This window comes from Pelodiscus sinensis, chromosome 20, assembly GCF_052426305.1.
Source record: "Pelodiscus sinensis isolate ZL-2025 chromosome 20, ASM5242630v1, whole genome shotgun sequence".
Lineage (NCBI taxonomy): Eukaryota > Metazoa > Chordata > Testudines > Trionychidae > Pelodiscus > Pelodiscus sinensis.
In genome coordinates this window covers 25,351,867-25,374,506 of record NC_143071.1, presented here as the reverse complement: position 1 = coordinate 25,374,506, position 22,640 = coordinate 25,351,867, and the positions used below count along the sequence as shown (strand labels likewise).

General features: G+C 44.8%; 1 protein-coding gene across 3 annotated transcripts in view; it reads right to left on the bottom strand.

Moving 5' to 3' along the window:
* Nucleotides 1-22,640, bottom strand: part of TBCD (tubulin folding cofactor D) — a 265,482-nt gene that overhangs the window by 14,316 nt on the left and 228,526 nt on the right. For 2 of the 3 annotated variants that reach the window (XM_075903520.2, XM_075903521.2), the window contains exons 34-37: nt 17,669-17,790; nt 16,452-16,529; nt 10,211-10,300; nt 9,059-9,146 (exon numbers count right to left, since the gene is read on the bottom strand). In XM_075903520.2, the coding sequence (XP_075759635.2) occupies nt 9,059-9,146; nt 10,211-10,300; nt 16,452-16,529; nt 17,669-17,790 (378 nt within the window). The other variant, XM_075903522.2, reaches the window with a different exon arrangement.

Genomic DNA, 22,640 nt, shown 5'->3' with positions numbered 1-22,640 from the left:
GCCCCACCTGTGGAAGACCTGACAAAGGGCCGAATCCTTGAGAGACCATTTGTGGGCTCCGAAGGACCTGCTCAGAGCATCGGCCAGCAAGTTTTTGCACCCCAGCAGGTACTCTGCCTGCAAAACTATGTCGTGCGCTACGCACAGGTCCCAGAGGCACAGAGCCTCACAGCACAGAGCCTCACAGCAGAGGGGAAGCGACCAGGCTCCCTCCGCCTGTTGAGGTAAAACACAGCTGCCGTGTTGGCCAGGCAGACCAGGACAGAGCGGCGAGACAGCTTCGACAGGAAGATCTCTCAGGCTCTCCTGACTGCCCTGAGCTCCTGGACATTTATGTGCAGAGACCACAACCCCTGGGTTCTGTGACACCCCAGGTGTGCTCGCCAACCCAGGTCCGAAGCATCTGTGCCCAGTGTAAGCGAGGGAGGAGGTACAGTGAACGGAACCCGGCTGCACATCACTGCCTCCTGAGTCCACCATTGTAAGGAGGCTATCACCTCCAGAGGCACTGTAAGAACCCTGTCCCAGAGACCCCTGGACTGGTTGAATACCCTTGCCAACCAGGCCTGCAGAGGCCTGAGCCTCATTCGAGCATGGCGTACCACATACGTGCATGCCGCCATGTGTCCCAGCAGCCTCAAGCAGACCCAGGCGGTCGTGATAGGGAACCGGGTTAACTCGGAGACAGAAACTTGGTTCTGGGGAGGAGTGCTTGCGCCACCCTGGCGTCCAGGAGGGCACCTACGAATTTGAGGTGCTGAGAGGGAGTCAACAATGACTTCTCCTCGTTTAGCATGAGTCCCTGCCTTACGAAGAGGGCCCTTGTCAGGGAAACATGGGCCTCCACTTGGTCGTAGGAATGACCATGAATCAGCCAGTCATCTACGTACGGAAAGACGTTGTACCCCTTTTTTGTGGAGGAACGCTGCTACGACTGCCATGCATTTTGTAAAGACCCTGGGTGCTGTTGAAAGGCCAAACGGGAGCACTGTAAATTGGAAGTAGCATCGGGAAACAATAAAACAGAAAAACCTCCTGTGGCTGGGTCTTATTGCCACATGGAAGTAAGCGTCCTTGAGATCGAGAGTTGCGTACCAGTCTCCTAACTGTAAAACCGGGATAACAGAGGCCAGGGTTACCATTCTGAACTTGGATTTCACTACCGTCTTGTTGAGGTCCCTGAGATCTAAGATGGGACGAACCCCACCCTTGGGTTTTGGGACAATGAAATACCGGGAATAAAACCCCTTGCCCTTCAGAAGTGAAGGGACCCTCTCCACGACTCCTTTTTCGAGGAGCACCAACACCTCCTGACGGAGGACGCCTTCGTGAGAGGTGTCCCTGAAAAGGGGCGAGCCCTGGAAGGGGATGGTATAGCCATTTCTGACTATTTTTAGAACCCAGGCATCAGTGGTGATTTCTGCCAAGGCATGGGCAAACCAGGATAACCTGGTCCCAAACGGGGGGCCAGGGTAGGAGGCTGGTGTGCAATTCTCTAGCAGTCCATCAAAACTGATGCTTGGGCTGCTGAGAGGGGCCTTGACCAACCCCATGGGGGTTGTCCCCTCTCGGGCGGCATTGACAACCCCTTGCGGATGACGGGCACACAGCCGCCCTTGCACTCCCACTGGGGGCACAAGGACAGCGTCCCCGGTAATCCCCACGGGGGACCTGGGACTGCGTTCTCCCCTGCTGTCTGTAGGGCAGCTGAAGATGCTGAGGGGCCGGCGTGTGGATCCCCAAAGACCGGAGAGTAGATCTCGTGTCCTTAAGTGTATGGAGCCTGGAGTCCGTGTGCTCCAAAAACAACGCTTTGCCGTCAAAAAGCAGGTCCTGGATCGTGGTTTGGATGTCCGGAGGTATTCCAGACACCTGCAGCCAGGCACCACAGCGCATAACTACACCTGACGCCATGGTGTGGGCTGCAGAGTCAACAGCATCCAGGGAGGCCTGAAGGGCCATGCAGGCGATGGTTCTGCCCTCTGAGGTCATGGCCGCAAACTCCTGACGGGCCTCGGCAGGGAGCTTATCCTAAAACTTATCCACCGCCTGCCATGTATTATAAGCATATCGACTCAGCATCGCTTGCTGTTTAGCAATGCAGAGTTGCACCCCACCAGTAGCATACACCTTACGGCCCATCAGGTCAAGGCGTTTGGGCTCCCTAGCCTTCGGGGACGGCCCCGGCTGGGGAAGCCTCTCCCTTTGAGCCACAGCTTGAACGACCAAGGACCCCAGAATAGGTTGGGAGTACAAGTGTTCGTGCCCCGACTGCGGAACGTAATAGCGCCTCTCGACTCCCTTTAAGGCAGGGGTCAGGGAAGCCGGGGTTTGCCACAGGGCGTTAGTAATCTTGGCCACAGTTTTATTAAGTGGCAAAGCCAAGCAGGCGGGCGCATTGTCAGAGAGAATGTCAATCATGGGGTCTGTGTCCTCCACTACTGGCTCCACTAGGACACCCAGCTTGGAGGCCAGACGCCTAAGCAGATCCTGATGCACTCGAGCATCCATAGTAGGCAACGCCGGTGCAGGATCCACCAAGGCTTCATCAGGAGACGAAGATGACGATGACACCTGGATCGGTACCGGATCCATCGTAGGGCCCTGGTTGAGGAGTCGGCTGGGCAGGCGGCACCGTTTGCGGAAGCGGCTCCGGCAACGAGGCTTGTGGCTCTGCTGCAGCATCTGTAGTAACTGACCTCTGTGGGGAAGGAAGGGGTCGTGACAGCAACGCTGACGGTTGCGCTCGGTGCCCCGAGACACCAGACACCACAAAGGAGGGCACAGGTCCCTGCCACTGGTGGTAAGCCCACAGTGTCCAGAAGGGCCATTGCGGTTGAGGTGGCCAAGTCTGCTGCACACGCGAACGATCACGCTGGTGCCGGGTACAGGATCTATGACGCGAGGAAGCTCCCAAGGACTCTGACCTCGAAGAGACCAATGTTACCGGCGATGGTGGCACCGGCATGGCCCATGGGGCCGATGTCAGTACCTGTAACGGTGCCGAAACCTGTATCAGTGCCGAAGAGCCCGGAGCCGGAACTTGCATCGGTGCTGAAGAGCTTGATGCTGAAGGGCCTGGTGCCGAAGACTAGAGCAGCACCCCGGGAAAGCTGCTCAGCGCTGGTACCGATGATGGTGCCGTAGACGGTGCCGCAAGGCTTGGGTGATATGACACCGGTGCAGCCAAGACAAGGTCTGGAAGAAGTCCCAGCACCCGAGGGGGGTCAAGCCCAGTCGAGCACCAGGTGAAGCCTGGCGGCCTGCATCGAGGCTGGCACTGAGGTAGAGGCAAGCGGTACTGGTCCCACAGCATAAGCGACTGGTGCCGGCCGATCACGCCAGTGCGGAGGCGAAGCCAGTGCCAGCACGGCCTCCGGCGTAGACGACCTCGACCTCTCCGCCTCAACTGACGACGGAGGGGAGGTAGTGAGGCTAATAAGATCATGCACCGCCTCAAAAGCGTCCGACTTGGAGGGACGGTGCGAAGGTAGCTGCCCTGGGCTTGGTGGTCGTCCTGCTCACTTACGCCGCACAGTGGTAAACAAGGACGTGCGCACCGGAGACTCGGCACTGCGGTGTAGGCCCGACTTGGACTTCCGGCTTGGAGACCTACCACAGGACGTTCTTGATCTCTTCGGTGCCAGGGAGTGAGAACGGTGCCGAGCCCTGGATACTGAGGCCCACTCCCGAGATGGAGAGTTGCGCGTAGACACCGGTGCAATGCACACCACCGATTGTCCAGTCGGTGCCGGTTGTAAAGCCGCCTCCACGAGGAGAAGTTTTAAACGAGAGTCCCTCTCCCTCTTAGTGCGCTGCTTAAATGACCTGCAGATCTTACAGGCGTCTGTTAGGTGGCCCTCACTCAGACACTTCAGACAACTATCGTGAGGGTCTCCTTTGGGCATAAACTTTGCGCACACAGCACACGCCTTAAAGCCTTGCAGCCCTGGCATTCCTCACTCCCGAAGGGGGAGAAGAAAAAACAAAGAGCCACTAACTATCTAACTAATTTGAACTATTTAGAACTATTTAAAACACTAAGAGAAACGGGAACCATTAACTGCTCTAACAGAGAGACACGCTCCAATGACTGTCATAGGCGGTAAGAAGGAACTGAGGAGGGGGAGCACTGGCTGGGGTACTTATGCCCCGCCATGGTGGTGCCACTCCAGGGGGTGCCCTGCCGGCGCTATGGGTACCGCTAGGGAAAACGCTCTGGAAGACACGGTTCACGCAGTGTGCACACCTAATTCGAATGGACATGAGCAACCACTCGAAGAAGACGACTCGAAGAAGATGAAAGTTGAACCACCCAGAACATATTTATTCAACTAACAGAACACAGAGAACGGATTGAAAGATGCAATGTGGTACAGAAACAAACACAATCACAACACAGACCTGAGGACCACAGAACCCAACCCTGCATCCTCCCTGGCCTGCTGTGTCAGCGCATAGTGCATCGTAAAAGTGTGTTCTGACGACCACGTGGCCGCCCTGCAGATTTCGGTAATCAGAATGGGACGAACCCCACCATTGGGTTAGGGGATGATGAAATAGTGGGACTAAAACTCCTTGCCCTGTAAACTTGGAGGGACCCTCTCTACCGCTTCTTTTTCGAGGAGTACCAACACCTCCTGCCAAAGAATCCCTTCATGAGAGGTGTCCCTGAAAAGGGATGGGGAGGGTGGGTTGGAAGGGGGAGGGCCCAGGAAAGGGATAGCATATCCACTCCTGACTGTGCCGAGTACCCAGGCATCTGAGGTAATTTCTGCCCAGGCGAGGGCAAACCGGGATAACCTGGCCCCAAACAGGAGGCCAGGGGAAGCGACTGGTACACAACTCCCTAGGGACCCATCAAAATGGGTGTTTGGATTGTTGAGAGAGGCCCTGTCCAACCCCACGGGTGTTGTCTCCTCTTGGGCGGCGACGATGAGCCCTTGTCAAGGAGGGGGCCGCAGCTGCCTCCGTACCCTCACTCGGAGCATGAGGACGGCGTCTCCAGTAATCCCCACAGGGGACCTGGGACTGCATTCTCCCCTGTTGTCTGAAGGGGAGCTGACATCGCTGAGGGGGCGGTTTGTGGATCCCCAAAAAGCGAAGAGTCGACCTAGTATCCTTCAGCGTATAGAGCCTAGAGTCGGTATGCTCCAAGAATAATGACTTGCCCTCGAAGGGCAGGTCCGGTATTCTATTCTGGACGTCAGCAGGTATCCCAGAAACCTGGAGCCAGGCACCATGGCGCATAACTATCCCCGAAGCCATGGTGCGGGCTGCAGAGTCAACCGCGTCCAGGGAGGCCTGAAGCGCCATGCAGGTGATGGTTCTGCCCTCCGTGATCATAGCCCCAAACTCCTGACAGGCCTTGGGGGGAAGTTTGTCTTTAAACGTGTCCATTGCCTGCCATGTATTGTATGTGTAGTGGCTCAGCATCGCCTGCTGATTTGCGATGTGGAGTTGCACCCCACCAGTGGCATACACTTTACGCCCCACAAGATCAAGGCACTTGGGCTCTCTGGTCTTCGGGGAAGGCCCCGGCTGTGGAAGCCTCTCCTTCTGAGCCGCAGCTCGGATGACCAAGGACCCCGGGACAGGCTGGGAATACAGGTGTTCGTGTCCCGACTGCGGGACATAATAGCGCCTGTCAACTCCCTTTAAGGTAGGGGTTAAGGAAGCCGGGGTCTGCCATAGGGTGTTCGTGATCTTAGCCATGGTCTTATTAAGTGGCAAAGCCAAGTGGGCGGGAGCATCATCGGACAGGATGTCTATCATAGGATCCGTGTCCTCTATAACAGGTTCCACCGAGACACCTAGGTTGGAGGCCAGGCAGCAAAGCAGCTCCTGATGCGACCTAGCATCCATAGTTGGCATAGCCAGAGCCGGATCTGCTAAAGCCTCATCAGGAGGAGACGATGAGTCCTGAATTGACACCAGGTCCAGCGTAGGGCCTGGGTGGGGGGTATCACTGGCTGGGCAAGTACCACTGGCGCCGGTGGTGGCTCCGGTACTGAGGTTGTGGGGTCCCTCGTTGCATCCAAGGAGGGAGGGAGTCGCGACAGAGATGCCGACGGGGTCGATTGGTGCCCCAAAACACTGGCCACCATGGAAGGAGGCACAGGCCCCTGCCACTGATGATATGCCCACAGTGTCCAGAACAGCCACTGAGGCTGAGGAGGCCAGGTCTGCTGCATGTGGGGCCGATCTCGCCCGTGCTGAGAGCAGGATCTGTGCCCCGACGACAGCCTCGAGGACCCCGATCTGATTGAGCCTGCATCCGAATCTGAGGAATAATCAGATTCGGGCCAGGGTGGAGCCGAAAACGAATACACTGGTACCGTTGGGGGCGCGAGCCTGGCCATTGACTCAGGCTTGCTCACGTGTGCACGGCGAGGAGGTCGTACCGGTGCCAGCACCGGAAAAACTGTATCCATGCCTGGTTGTGGTGCTGACACGCCGCACCTTGCATACGGTGCCGAACTTGGTGTTGGTTGCGAGTAAGGCACCACAAAGTCCAACTGCCCAAGAGACGGCGCCCCTACCGGAGTCGGTAGGAGTGACCAGCCGGTGCCGGTTGAAGGAGGAGCTTCAAATGTGAATCTCTCTCCCTCTTCGTGTGCGGTTTGAACGACCTGCAGATCTTACAGGCGTCTGCTAAGTGGTCCTCACCCAAACACTTTAAACAACTATCATGAGGGTCCCCTTTAGGCATGAACTTCGCACATACCGCACAAGCCTTAAAGCCTTGTGGCCCTGGCATTCCTTACCCCCAAAGGGGGGTAAGGAGAACAAAGAACTTGCTAACTAACTACTTGAACTATTTACAAACACTACTCTAACTAGAAACGGGAACCATTAATTACAGAAGATAGACACGCTCCAACGACTGTCACAGGTGGTAAGAAGGAACTGAGGAGGGTGAGCGCCGGCAGAGGTACTTATGCTCCGCTATAGCGGCGCCACTCCAGGGGGAGACCTGCCGGCGCTACGGGTACCGCTTGGGAAAACACTCCGGAGAGACAGTGCACGCAGCACACACACCTTATTCGAATGGACATGAGCAACCACTTGAAGAAGAGCTTTGCATTTCTTCGCTTTTATTGATTTTAGCAACCTGAATGTTTAAGTAGAGGGATTTCTGCACTTGTTTATTTAAATATTGACTAACTAGAGGCTACAAAATACTCTCTCACAGGAAGTGTTATTGCAATATACTACTCTCATTTACCATATAAATACATATTTAAAGCATTTTAAAATAATATATTATGTACATAACAGACAATGGCTCCTTTACAACTGTTGTGCCATCATACACTATGTACTGTAAATATATATTTTGGAAGGTACATTAAGCATATGAAAACTACTTCCTGTGCAAAAAAAAAATAGCAAACTTTTTATGTTAAATTATTCAGATGGCTATATTTTGAAAACAGCAAAAGTAATTAAAATTATTTTTCAAAATCTAAGCCCCTTTGGAATTATGAATTAAACTTATCAGTTTAAAACAGACTAAACTGGTTTTTTAGATCACCCTTGACTTAAGATTTTGTAAGCTAAATTTCAGCCTATATACAACTTTTACTGCTAAGTATTGTTTTGGGTTGTTTTAAACTTTTAATTTACATTTTACAAGGAGGGTTTTTTTTTTTTAAACAGGAAGACAGAGCCCCAAGTATTTAACTGTAAGCACAGGAGTAGTTCTACTTGTTGCCAATGGGATTATTGACATGCTTAAAATTTGACATGTACCAAACTGAATGAGGACCTAATCTACAGAGAGATAAACAGGTAACTGATAGAGATAAAATGGGTTATATAAGTGTAGTTACTGATGCATTTTAAAAATACGGGATTATAATGAAAGTGCTGACATACAAGCTGTGAATAAGTTTCAGAAGTTCTCAGTGTTGGTCTAACTCTGCTCCCATTGAAGTCAATGAGAATTTTACCATTATCTTCAGTGGCAGCATGCTTCTGAAATCCAAATTCTATGTGGTATTTAATGGTCCTCACTGGAATTGGTTTGGATTCTTAAGATTTAGTATGGACTGTTTGCATTTTAAAGTTACACCAAAGATCCTGGGATGGCTGCCTTCATTGTACAGTTATGGATCTACGATTTTTTAAAGAGCCATTTGTTTTGGAAATGTTGTCATATGAATTTACTTTCAGGAGGTGAATTAAAATGATGTCTCTGTTTTTATTACAAAGGTCATGTCAAATGTGATGATGAACCTGTCTGGAAAGTCTGCAGTCCGATCACTTTCCTTCTAGGACCAACCTCTCCCATAGGTGGGGCAAGTAGGGTGCTGCAGCAACCCCAGGTTTTGGGTGTCCTGGCTCCACTGCCAGCCCCACACTCCACTTGGCCCTGAGTTCCCTCCTGGCAGCCCCACTGTCAAGCCCTGCATGTGGGGTCCTCTGTCAGCCCGAGCTCTAGGGGGCAGTGTGGGGACTGGAGGGGGTAAATGGGGTTGGGGTGCAGAGCACCAATTTGGCACAAGAATGATCTGTCTGTTGCTCTCTGCCCCCGTCTCTCAAGGCAAAAATAGGATCTTTCTCACTCCCGAACTGCCCACCATGCTGCTTTGCATGGTCTCTCTTCACTGAGAAATGAGGAGAGGTTATTCAAGGAGCCCCAGAAAAAGAACCTGGCCACAATTGCTCCCAGCCTGTGGGACAGTTGCTCAGCTTGGGGAAAAGATCTCAGTGTCAGCATGACTTGTTGGGAGTCTTTGCATCTCTCATCAGCAGAGACTCCCCTGGGGCTTCTGTGGGAGCAGAGAAGGTTCTCTTCTCCAGTCAGACTTGGGGTAAGTCTGAATATCCCCACTATTCACTTATTCCTTCCTATGTGTGCCGATGAGTAACTTGCGAAGAAAAACCTACCTCAAAATCCAGGTTTTTAAAATATCTGAAACACTGGGAACACCGTATGTCAGCTGTAATTTCAATCCCTTTTCACTTCAAGCAGTATTTAACAACTTCATCTCTTCATACAAAGATTATATGTTCTCTCTGGAAGCCATATATCAACATTCCCAATACTTACCACAGGAAATGGATGGCAAAGAAGAAGAAACAGTTGAAATAAAACTTTCTCTCTCATGTCACCTTGAAACTGAATCATGCCACAAAATCTAGAAAAAAATCAGAATGCATAGATATTGAGTGGTTTCCTTTCACTAGTTAGTCGCAATGGTACATTTTATTGTTGAGGTTAATAATGCAGATGTATAAATAAAATAAAAGTTTTGCTTCCCTTAAAAAATCTCACTATTTTCTAACCACTGTGGGAAAGCAAACATTGAAGGAAAATATAGTAAAAAATCATGAAGGGCTAGTAAACGAAGTCTGGGGCATCACACTGCTATGCCAAATACAAATATGGTTTTTAAATTATTGACAGACAGCTTGAAAGAACGTGTGTGAAAATCACTACAAAGTGAAAGAAGTTCTCACACAGGGAAACAGAGACAGTGTAAGCTAATACAGGATTTGGTTAGGAATAATGGTCAGTTTAGGTATGTGGCTTATTGTCCATTTTGAGCTTTCTAGAACACTTTCAAAAAATGGAGTAGAAAAAGTGAACTAGCTGTAAACTAAGAGCATTGACACATTGAATCAAGAAAATCCCATCTATAGCCTCTGCTTTCACGAGAGTCACGCCAGATATTGTCATACCAATTCTGACAAGGAAGATCAATCCAGACTAACGTCACTATTGATTATTTTGGTCCCATCTACAATGCAGCTAATGCACTTCTGTCCTGACTTGAAACTTCTTCTTGCTGCTCCAGCTGCAGTTTTCTCTGGAGCAGAAACATCCACATTGGTTGTGTGTTCTAGCTCACAAAGAAGTTCTAGGGTGATTTATTTAATTGTGTTTGTTATCTAGCCCTCCAGAAGTAAAAAACTAATAATTTAACCAACCCATTTGGACACCAGCAGTTCAATCATTTGGGTTGGGGACACCTGGAATAAAATCTTTACTGATTCATTGTGTGGGTTTTTTTTTCTTAAAACACATTCATTAAAATCATGGAAACTTTCAATCACATGGGTTTTTTTTTCCAGATAGATTTGATACCAAATAGGCAAAGGAGATCAATTCTCCAATCATGGCACTCCAATGCTCTCTGTTCAGATGTTGACTCTTTCTCCATTCCCTGAATTAGAAAAAAAGATTATTGTACCAACTCACACTGCAATGCTGGAGCGAAGTTTTTGAATATCTTTGGATTTCTTGATCTCTTCTTTGCAAAGTGTAAGTAACTTCAAAGCAAACGGATGGCTGAAATTAAGTTTATTTTCGTTATTCATTTTATAAGGCAAACATTCTCTTAAAACTTATTTCTAAATGTAAGTAGCTGTCATGGAAGGTGTCAGATTAATAGTATTATTCACAGAACAAAGACAGGGCAATAGAAGAAGCTCCCCCACAATCCTCTGCCAATAAGATTCACCCCTTTCTAATGGTGAGAATTTACTTCAGCCTCAATTCTTGCTCAGTCACTCACCTCTATATCGACAAAAGGGAAATAAATGCTCATTGTTTTGTGCTGGGATTACCTACTCACTGGGGAAGTGAATGATAACCAAACTCATTCCATGTATGCCACCAAGCAATTCTATGTCATGTCTTGTTCTTACTTGTGGCCTGTGTCAGATTAGTAATCTGGCAAAGGAAGAGAGAAAACATTTTATATCTTCCTAAAAATGGATGCATGTAATGCATTGCTCTGGTACCTAGTCTTTAATCATTCCACACTGTTTTAAAATTCATCAACTTTTTTTTTTGCTTAAAGTGAGGATTAACGTACTATTATACCATCATGGTGCCCTTAGCGATGCCTAACAATATAATTACAATAGGGACTGAAGTTCTCCGAAGTTTTACTGATAAATGCAGTTGAGTTTGAAGCCATGTTGAAATATATTTAGCAAGGGTGGTTTTTTCCACACATAATATGGGAAATGTGGTTCTCAGCTCTTTCCCAGACACTTATACAAACAGTGTTGTTTTATACTGTTTGTTCATATTTCATAGACTCTGAGAATATATTATTAAATTTGCAGCATAACTTGTTTAATCTTCTGCTCGGTACTCTTAAGGCATCTGAATCATAAGCAAACAGCAAAATAATGTGCTATGTCATAAATATAGCATGAAACACTTTTTGATTTGCTTAGAAAAATATAACCCTAGTAAAAAATACTTTTATTTTATTTCTAGACCAAGCCTTTAGAAACCCTCCACTGTATTAGGTGTGAACAGTATGAAGCAAAATCCAGACATTTATCTGTTATGTTGATTTGAACTGTAGATTTAAAAATAAGTTTAAGCTGTACAATAGAACTTATTTATTTTCCAACAATAAAAAGACAATGGGCATGGCAGGAAGTTATAATTTGCATACAGTAGGTTACCTTGTGCCTCACATTATTTCAAAAGGTAATCAGCGACTGAATTATCTAACTTGGAAGCCACAGTGGTAAATTCTGTGCCACAACCACAGCCCCACACAGTATCAGCACAGCTCCCACCAGGCCAAAAGAATGCAATTGGAGAGAAGTGTGCATGTGAGAGACATTTGAAGAGGGTAGTGTGCCTGTATGAACTTGTGAGTTCGTGTGTATCCATGTATAAGTGTATGGTCAGGTAGGTAGATGTGGATATTAATCCCCAGCTGTGTATGGCTGTATGAGTGGAGTGAATTGTGTGTGTGTCATTACATATTAAAGACTGGGTATTTTTCCTGTGCTGGCAAATTACACAAGGCTAATTCACAGACTGGCTGAAGGTTACAGGAGTTTAATAAAAATATCTGCAATGTGTGCCTGCCTTTCAGCACAGGAGAACAGCAATATAGAGAATGAGGTGAGATTTTTAAATCGATGCAACAATATAGACATTGCTGAAAAGCACTGCAACAAAGAGGCCAACTGGAACCGAGCATCTGGAAAAATTTAGTACGTGTAGCCTTATGTGCAGCACACTTTCCTTTCTGTCATCTGCCAATTTCACATTTGTACTAACTAAACCTACCCTATGTGTGATCTCAGATGACTCAAATAGCTTGGCCTCTTTAAAGGAAATTGAGAAAATTCCTTCTCCTGTGTGGGCATGGTTCCAGTAGAAACAGAATCAGTATCTGGGGAAAAGAGATCAGTCTGAAGTCTTTACATTATGTAAATTGGGCACACGTGTTCCTGCAGAAAGAATTTTTGTTTTAAGATGAGCTGCATTTCAATTAGGTCAGTCATGACAGTACTTGGGGTGGTCTTGAAATTAGAGGAGAGCCATGCTGTGCCCTTTTTGGCTTAAGCTCTATTAAGGAATGGAATTACCACTACTTAAAGGAATCGCCAGTAGTACCAAAATCTAAGAGTCACATCCATAATGAAACCTGCCATTTATGGCACTTTATAAAACCATCTGCAAACACTTATATCAATAGTTTTAGAAAGGAGAGGTCCGAATAGCTGAATATTAGATACCTGTGTGATATTGCCAACGGCACTGATGACTTAGTGACTATTTTGTTCAAACTCAGCTAAGTATTTCTAACCTTACGTGACCAGGAATTTGAGATTTCTTCAATGGAACTACTCCGGAGGGTAAGAGAATCACAGTCTGGGCCTGTTGTATTACAGCCCAGTCCTTTAAGATTCCCAGTACCCTCATCTCCCACTGACCCCTTGCAGGATCAGTCTTCAAGCAAGCATCCTGCAAACCCCAGTACACAGGGCTTAGACAATAATGGGCTTTAAAACCACTGGTGAAAAATGTGCTAGCTTAGGTCAGGAATGGTGGCAGAGACTAAACAGTCCATCAGAATTACAGTACTCTTTAAAATGGAGAGGAATGGCGAAGAGGCCATGTGGGCGAATATGAATTCCATACAAATTCACAATTTTTATTACGCTAAACTTCAGAGTTTTATGGAACAGCGTGCACCTCGAGAGAGGAACCAAGACACTTCAATGCAAAAGTACAGCAGCCTGTAGAGAGGACAAAAGGAGACTGGACTTGAATGAGAAGTGGCATGCAGACATTTCATCTCCATAGCACGGATTCAAACCCAGCCAAAGGCAACAGCAAATGCAAGTTATCACAGTTACTGTCAGTTTGGTCAGCTAGGAGGAGAGTTTGCTCCTGATATTTCCTATTACACAGGTCTCCATCTTGTAATTGGTCTCCTTATCGGCAGCCTCAGCAGAGGCGCAAAGGACTGACTGGATTATGAAGATTCGGCGCCGCTCTCAACCCTAAGCACATGGACAGTTCTCTGGAAATAGCCAAGTGATGTTTGTCCAGAATCTAATAAAGACTCCTAGTAGTGTTAAGCCTAGCACATCTCACAAGCATCAAAAGCCATTTATACAGAGCTATGAGAAATGACTTCCACTGTCTTTTCCGAAGCCCAGCTTTAGGGGGAAATCTTGAATACGTGAGAGAAGGCAATCCAAGCTGTGTTTCTATGAAGCAAGAATGACATCCAGTGGCAATTCAAAGCATTTATGTATCAAGGGGAAAATAATCCAACCATTAATCCAATTGCTATTACATCAGTGTTGAACTCAGCAACAATTTGGATCGTATTTACCTGCTCTAATATTTTTTGCAATTACTACTGGAAAAAAGGAGACATGTAACAGAACAGAAATTTACATTTGCAAAATACTTTTTAGAATTAATTTAACAAGAGTTAGCTGAAGGTTAAGCAGTCATTGGCATCAAAATCACAGGTGTTGTAAATCAAGAAGATCTTGCCAAGATGTAGTTGCCCAGTTAAGAAAATAACCCAACAATTAATTTTATGGGCTGATGTTCCAGGCCCTTGAGCAAGAGGTCTCTAGCTCAAGTGTCATGTAGCTTATTACTGTACATTCCTCATGTTAAATAAAATCAATCAGCTTTTATAATTCTTAGCTGATTTTTTGTAGGACATGAATGGGAATTAAAAATGAGGAAAAGCATCCACCTCTATGCCGCTGGCACTCAGCACTTTTTATATTCATTCTAGCTCTGAAATTGTATGCTGCAAGTTCTAGGGCAGCGTGTCTACATTTCAATCCAACCCATTCTGTGTTATATTTTCACATCCTCTTTGGCACGTTTCTTTGGCCGTGGGATATACAAGTGGTTCTGCTCAAGCAATCCGCTCCAGCAGTAACACTCCCCCATCGTCTTTCACACAAAAAGCAGTGACTTCCCATACTGCAGTGCAGCAGACAGCAGAGAGCCAGGGCCAGGATTTAACTGTCTCTTAACCATCCCGGGAAGATTCTTCCATGATGAACTAGAACTCCTGGGACACAGGGCAGCGCTCTGGAACTTTGTCTAGCTACCTCAGGATTTTCAATAGCATCCTCCTAGCTCTTCTGAGATAAATTAGATCTGTATTCAGGGAAGCTAACAGCCATGTGAGGCCCTGGGAAAGGGGTGGGGTGGGGTGGGGGGAAAGAAAGCTCCATGTTCCCAGATGGGGTGGGACTTTGGGTGGAAGAGTTGGGATTGTACAGTGTCAGCCCTCAGCGCCTCTGGACGCACCCTATACTGCCTCTCACTGCCTGGAGCATGCCGCCTTCAGCTAAGTACTGTGGCAGCAGCAGTGGCCTGGAGCCCTGGACCCTTTAGAATCATGGGGATCTGGGACAGTTGCCCTCCCCCCGCCGGGCATGCCTTTATTGCAAGACAAGTCAAATTTTAGGCGCCTTAATCCTCTACATAAGGAAGGGAGAGGCATTACTCAGATTAATATTAGATTACTATGTGGCTTGATTTTGTCTGAAGGTGGTGGTGGGTTTTCTTTTTAATTTTTAGTATTCCAATTAGAAATGTTATCAGATTAAGAAATATACTCTATACCTGAAATTAGAAATATTCATAGAATTAAAGCTATAAAGTATAAACTTTTAAAGTACATCTACTGAGAATGATTTTAACATTAAAGAGTTTAAAAAAAATAGATGCCAAATGCAGTATAAAATTGCATGCAGTGCCGTGCCAAGTATCTGCAGATGTGCAAACCTACTGCTTTTCAGACTTCACATGGAATGTTTATTGTTCACATTTGATCAGTCCCAGGGTATTACCTTCCAGAATATTTAACTTGACTGGAAACTTTGGGCTTTCTCCTGCCGCTCACATAAGAATGATTTTTTTTAAATGGCTGGTCAGCAAAGGCATTTTGTCTCACCATGTCACATAGCGAAACACGGCCAGTGAAATGTACACAACATGGGAAACAATATATTTATTCCCAAGAAAATGTGCAGCTTATTATGACTGTAGATGAATTCTCAGCAACTGTACAATCTGTCCCTGCTATACCTTCTCTGGATGAAAATACGTGGATTGACTCTAGTTCATTTGCTGGTCATATAGCAGCTATAAAGAAAGAGCTAAGATAGGTTAAAGGGATACCCCCAAGGCTCTTAGCCCCAGTATTTGGCCTTTGTATTTGGCCTTTCTTGAGAGCTGTTCAATGGATTATTGTAGCTGCAGGAAAATTTAAACAGAATAATTAAGTTGCTTAATATACAGAGTCACGTGTGCCTTGGTCTAAGGCAGCTCTTCATTTTCACTACCACAATATGTACCCTATTTTGTTTGTTGCAAGATTTTTAAAAGCACACAGCATATTGTGAAAGAAAAAGTCACCCAAACAGTTATAATTACTATAAAAACGGCCATACTGGGTCAGACCAAAGGTCCCTCTAGCCCAGTAGCCTGCCTTCCCACAGTGGCCAATACCAGATGCCCCAAGGGAGGGAACACAACAGGGAATCCTCACATGATCCCTCTTCTGTCACCCATTTCCAGACAGAGGCTTCACCCACCCTTTCTACACATCATGATTAATAGCCATTGATGGACCTCACCTGCACAAATCTATCTAGCTCTTTTTTGAACTCTGTTAAAGTCCTCGCCTTCACCACATCCTCTGGAAAGAAGAACTTCCTTTTGTTTGTTTTAAACCTGCTGCCTTTTTAATATCATTTGGTGACGCCTAGTTCTTATGTTGTAGGAATAAGTAAATAACTTTTCCTTATTCACTTTTTCCACACCAGTCATGATTTTATAAACCTCTATCATATCCCCCTTTAGTCTCTTCTTTTCTAAGCTGAAAAGTTCAAGACTTTTTAATCTCTCTTCATATGGGACCCGTTCCAAACCTCTCTTATAATTTTTGTTGCCCTTTTCTGAACCTATCAGGGGTTATGGTGCATTTTTCAACATGAGCAAAGATCAAGGATCACTGTCAGGGTACAGATGATCAAATGCTGGTTTTCAGAACACTGCCATTCAGCTGGGGGTAGGTAACATTCTCACTAGTAACACAATACAAATATGTCAATTAGCTACAACAACAGCTACCCCTCTTAGCGCCCTCTGTATAAAACAGCTGTTTCAAAGCAGAATAATTACTACTTACTTCTCTTCAGTGGTGAAGATGTCAAAGCAGCCATTAGCTAGCATCTGATCCAGCATCTTTAACAAGGGCACAGATACTCTAAGTTTAAAAAAAAATGTACACACTGTACAGTCATTTCTTGGCACAGATTTCATTTATACACTTACTTGTATAGGAAGCAAGGGGGTGGGTGAGGAAACCTCCCATCTACAAACATCTATTTAAATTAGAATTCCACTTCACCCTAGGGGAAGGTTGCTAGGCTGCTTGTGAGTTGGCTAAAATCATTCTCGTTGGCTGAAACAGCTGCATTCTTGTTGCAGCCAAAGGGAAGAGGCTGGTCAACAGCTTGTGAGTGTAAGTCTGTGGGGGCCTGGAAACACAACTAAAACTTGTAGGATAATTTTTATGACCCTGAACAATGTACTTTACGGAGTTCATTAAAAGTTGCCAACACTTTCCATTTAACCTAGTTATTGAATGGATTAGAGCATGTGGTATGGCAGCCATCACAGCTACCCATGTATTCCCAGTTGAGTTAACTCTGACAGACTGAAAATTCTGCTAAACTTCATGAACAGAAAAAAAACTCCCCAGGAAAACACACTCACTTGCAAACACATTCAGTAAGTGGTGTTTTAGTGACTAGGTCTTACTGTGTAAAAAAAATCTGGCCTATTTTTATGTTAAAGAATGACAAAGAAACCCTTCCTAAAAAAATACATGGCAGATAATTCTACATATAGCTCAAAAAAACTTTTTATCACACCAATCTGCGCTTTCTCAGGCATGGTGTGAGCACTGTAAGCCCAAGTACTTGGGAGGCTGAGGCTAATGGATCATTCAGGGGTTCTGGGCTGTGAAGATCGGATGTCAGGTGTCACTGACAGCCTGGCCAGTGAGTGGCTGAAGCACTGGCTAAAACAACATGACTGATGTGATCCACGCTCTCTTGGAGGGCTGATGGACCAAGTGGTCCAGCAGCTCCCCTGAGCATTACATTATATGTAATCATTACAGCTTATCACAGTATCGCAATAAGGTAAATGCTTCCTTCTTTCTATAGGGCGCTGCACCATAATTCTATCTTTTCAGAGTGGGGGAGGGTTATTCTTGTTGAACGTATTCTCTTTCTTCCAAACATCTCAAAATATTTAAGATACAACCTGAGACAACTGTCATAATTTGAATGATCAGCTCAGTGCAGGTTGTTTCAACTACTTTATGAGAAAGATTACCTGTCATTCAGCAGGTTATCCTCAAAGACCCGTAACAAAGTCTCACAAAAGGTGTTCATAGCGCACGGATTGTTTTGGATTTTCTTCATATAGTCAAAGAGGCTCTGTGCAGAATACCTGACCTACAAAAGATAAATGTTTCATGTGAAGCAGGGTGCAAAACACACTTGGCATTGGCTAAAATAAATTTAAAAAACACGAGCAATCATGAAATAAATATGTTCATCCCCCACTACTTAAGCTGCACATTTTTGTGAGGAAAAGATACTCCCTTTACATCAAATCCAACCGTGAGTCCAGCATTTGACAGGAAGACAGCCATTTCGCTTTCCATTTATGCTGTATTGTTTGTCAAAAGTTAAAATTTTGCCACTGTAGTAGCTTATACAAACGGGGGGTGGAGGGAGCGGGAAATCAATAAAAGAATCACATTTAGACCAAAACAAAAACAAACAAAAAACCGTAGAAAACCCACTATTGTGCTTCTGTACTTCAAAATGCACACAAAGCCCTTGCGCACCCACTCACTTGCACAGAAATCACTGGCAGAGGTGCACGTGCCTGGGAGCAGCAGGACTACAGTGTTTTAAACATTTATCAATGAATTTTCAAGTACTTCAGCCAATATGTAAATAACACTTTTCTATAATGTATTTTGATAGTTTTAACAGTAGTATATACCACATTATAAATAGCATATTGTAGTACCACCAATTAGCAGAAGTTGGACTATCTACATGTAGATATCACTCAAATTCAGTAATTACTGAGGTATACTAGTTTCAAAACTAAGGGTTCGTCTAGACTATGCGGAAGATTCTAAAGAGGATATGCAAATTCTGTGGGAATTTGCATATCTTCTTCAGAAAGCAGAACTTTTGAAAAGTGAAAGTAGTTTGGACGCGGCTTTTTCAGCAACCTCCCTCCTTTTTTTGAAAAGCTGCTCTTCCTCAAAAAATGAGGTTTACGCAGCTTTTCAAAAAAGGGGGGAAGTGCCGAAAAAGCCACATTCAGACTACTTTTCACTTTTGAAAGCTCTGCTTTCTAAAGTAAGATCAGAAGAAGATATGCAAATTCCTGCAGAATTTGCATATCCTCGTTCGACTCTTCTGTGTAGTCTAGACATAGCCTAAGGGTCAAGCTTTGATAGCACCTACGTGTAGATGTTTTTACAAGCCAACTGCCCTCAAAGAAAATCTGAACTGACTTGAGTAAATACTATACTTTCATATGTCAAAAGTAATTTAAAGGAGTTTCTTCACCTGTTGAAAGTGTGCTATATGCTTATATTTAAGGTCTTCACAGTATATAAAAAGATTTATGATACAGGACAGTAACTGAAAAATTCAATACCAGATGAATTATTTCACATTACATTATAACAAAATATTTCCAATTACTTTTTGCAAAGGAAAGAAATGATACACAACTACTATCAAATTTTAATAAATCAAGCACTTTTCCTCTCCAAATATTGCAGAAGGGCGATGTCACTGACGTGAAGAAACCTGTAAAGTCTCATGGAAATATTTCAGAAAGCTTGTGTCCAGCCATACATTTTTTGCCACATTCCTAACTTACATTTCATACTTACTAATTTCCAGCTGTCTCAGATTACCACGACAATTTTTAACATCCCCAGAACTGGACTTCATAGAAATGCAGACGAAGGGCAGATTATGGAATTCACATCTCAAAGAAATACAGTTATCTACTATATATTTGGAAAAGTTTGTTTGTGTGTGTCTTCCTGTCTGTGAGTCTGTTCAAGAACACTTCCTAGAGTTCTTGGGGGCGGGGGGCGAAAACAAACACAAACACACACACACACACACACACACACACACACACACACACACACACACTATTTGATATGTGCCAGGAAAACGGGATGTGCTTGGAATGTGAATGCTTCTCATAAAACGGAAAGGGTGGGGTCTGCTAGCAGGGATAGTTATAGTGAATAATGGGAACTGGGACAGCTATAACGCTATTGGGGCAGAGAAAGGGACAACTATCTACTATACATTTGAGGGAGTTTGTCTGTTTGTGGGTCTGTCTGTCCATCCGTCCCCCAGTCAGGGGGCACGAACCCCTCCCTCTGGTTGTTCCCGCTGCAGCAGCCATGGACAGATGCTTCTTACCTGGCCTCAAGCTGCTGTGGTGAGAAAGAGCAAATGCTTATCGGATAATTGACACACTAGTCAACCAGTTGCTTCCCTCAACCTTGCTGCCTCTATCAGAAAGAGGCAGCAAGGGGGGGAAGGTGAGGCGCTTCAAAGCGGCAGTACCGTGTGGAGCCAGACTCTAGGCTCCATGCAGCGCTGCCGCTTTGAAATGCTGTGGGGAGCACGTGGCCAGCGGAGGAGGGCTTGAGTGCCCCACTGGCCCCGTGCTCCCTACAGTGCTTTCACCTTGGGGCTGTTGCTACACTTCAAAGGCAGAGGCACCCTTATCAACTGATCGAATAGTTGATGCAAATTGCATCAAACAATTGGAATAGCCAATTAATCTAAATTTAACATCCCTCCCCAGAGTAATAAGTTAAACGAAGACAAAAAATATTAAGAATCTGAGCAACACCAAGTAAATCCTCTTGTTATAGGATAAGTACCCATTCTTTCTTCAAGTGATTGTCCTTATGGGTTTCATTCTTGGTGACTAACAAGCAGGAAAGTGTTTGCTTAGAGGTGGGCATGAGGGGTTCCCTTTAAACAATTAAAAGAAAACTGGAAGGTAATAGTTCACATGGAAATCAGAGACAACACTAGCCAGAAATTTGGGGTGAAGTCTGAGAGTCAATCTGTCCTTATGAAACAATGTGTAAGGAGGACTTGCCATGAGAATCTAGTCTCCCTAGCCCTCTGAGCCAATGCACTGGCTACTAAAAAGACTGTCTTCATCAAAAGTGGTAAAGGGAACAGCATACATATGCCAAAAGAATCTGAAAATAAGCAAGTATTGTACAGTTTTATCAGAGTTGCTCCAAGTTAAAATTTTCATACAGCTCATACACATATATTTCAATGTACAGATAAAGACCTATTCATAGAGTTAGAATGTTTCCGCACATGTGCAGGAAAACGATGACATGTACATTAGGGTATGTTATGCTCAGTAAATAGTGCTGTTCCTGGATCATTTCAAATCCTGACATATTTACTATACTTAAGTGGCAACAGGGTGTTTTCTTTAGAACTCAAAAATAATAAAAGTCTAGTAGTTAGCACAAGTGAGCCCATGTCTACATGGCTCTGCTCACAATACTTCTTTGAATTCTCCCAATCCTCAAAGGTAAATAACCCTTCTGAAGTTCAATGTCAGTGACATTTAAAGTAGAGCAATGAAAACAATTCACAATGCTTTCTTTTAAAGGGTGCCTGAAATACATTCTGCTTGACAACATGCTTGTAAATTGAGACTATAAACCTATGGACCCAACTCCTACAAACTCTTCTAAACCAGTCATCTACTTGCCAGTATTAAGGATTCTCTTCTGATTATGGGCTAAGTGTCAGAGAGAGTAATTAGCTATTGTAGAATTGCAGCTATTTTCTTAAATTTCAAACCATTTCGCTATGCACTCATATTTTAATTTAGTAAGGCAACTAAGACAAAACTGTTCAAAGAGGCAGTAATTTTTCCAAAGTAGCACAAAAAGTCACTAATGTGTCTGACATGCGCTGAGTCTACTTCAGAACTTCTGAGAAAGATTAATGCTCACACACACACACACACACACACACACACACACACACACACACACACACACACTATAGATTCTATGCATATAGAATGTTGACATAAATCTGGTGTAGTCAAATGACAAAACATAAAAATAACTAAGTCACTTAACAGCTACACAAACCTGGCAATGGCTTGGACATAAATCTTGTTACTGTACTTCAGCTCAGCTCTCTACAACAGTTGTATATTTGTGGTCAGGCAAAAACCCACAGTCCTCCAGTGAGACTGTCTTACAAAACAGAATCTTCTTGAAGATACCACGTCTTTCCTCATTAAACATTTATAACATTTCTCACTGCATGTTTTATTTGTACTGATCAAATCCCAGGAGGAGGTTGATTTAATAAAATATAATAATCATGTAATAGCATCAAGCAACATGTTTGAAATTACAGCTGCAGACAGTACACCAATTTGTTCTGAAGACCCCATGCACCAAGAAGTTTTCAGTTTTGTAGCCTTAAGAAATATGCCGCCTTATAAGCCAGTTATATTCTTTGAAGAGTCTTTTCTACAAAGTATCCCTTTGAACCACCGGAATGCTGCAGAATGCTTAAACTCAACCCCCAAGTGACAACTATGCTTTCAGATTGGGCTAAAATTATTTCAAAAGAGAACATCTGCTAGTGACATGATTCTGAATGAGACATGTTCCACATAGTTCCTCTAAGCAACTTTGTTTACTTTTCAAAAAGTGAAACTGTAGCCTGCTCCTCTATAAGATGAATATTAAATGCTGATGCAGTATTTTGTTGTGTTCATTGCTGCTACTGACAGAGTGCAAACTATCTTCTGTCCTATTTAAACTACATGTAGTAGAGAAACTCTTTTGGAAAGCAAGTAAAAATTCCATAACCAAAAATCTTAACACATCTCCCTCTTCACTCCCTATAAAGTTATTACACATAAAAAACAGAGTTCCTATTTGCTTTCATACCAAGATCTCAACTTGTGCTCACCAATAATTGCTGAACATTAAATGAAGTTTTGCTATCTCTATCTACATATCAACATAGCACACAGGATAAAGGGAAAACCAAAAAAAGCAGTCATGTAGCACTTTAAAGACTAACAAGATGGTTTATTAGTGGTTCCCAAACTTTTCGACATCACGCCCCCCCTCCCAAAAATATAGCAGCAAAACTTGGGGTGGGATTGACGGGTGTGTGTGTGGCTGGGTCACCTCATGCCCCCCGGAAGTTCTTCATGCCCCCCAGTTTGGGAA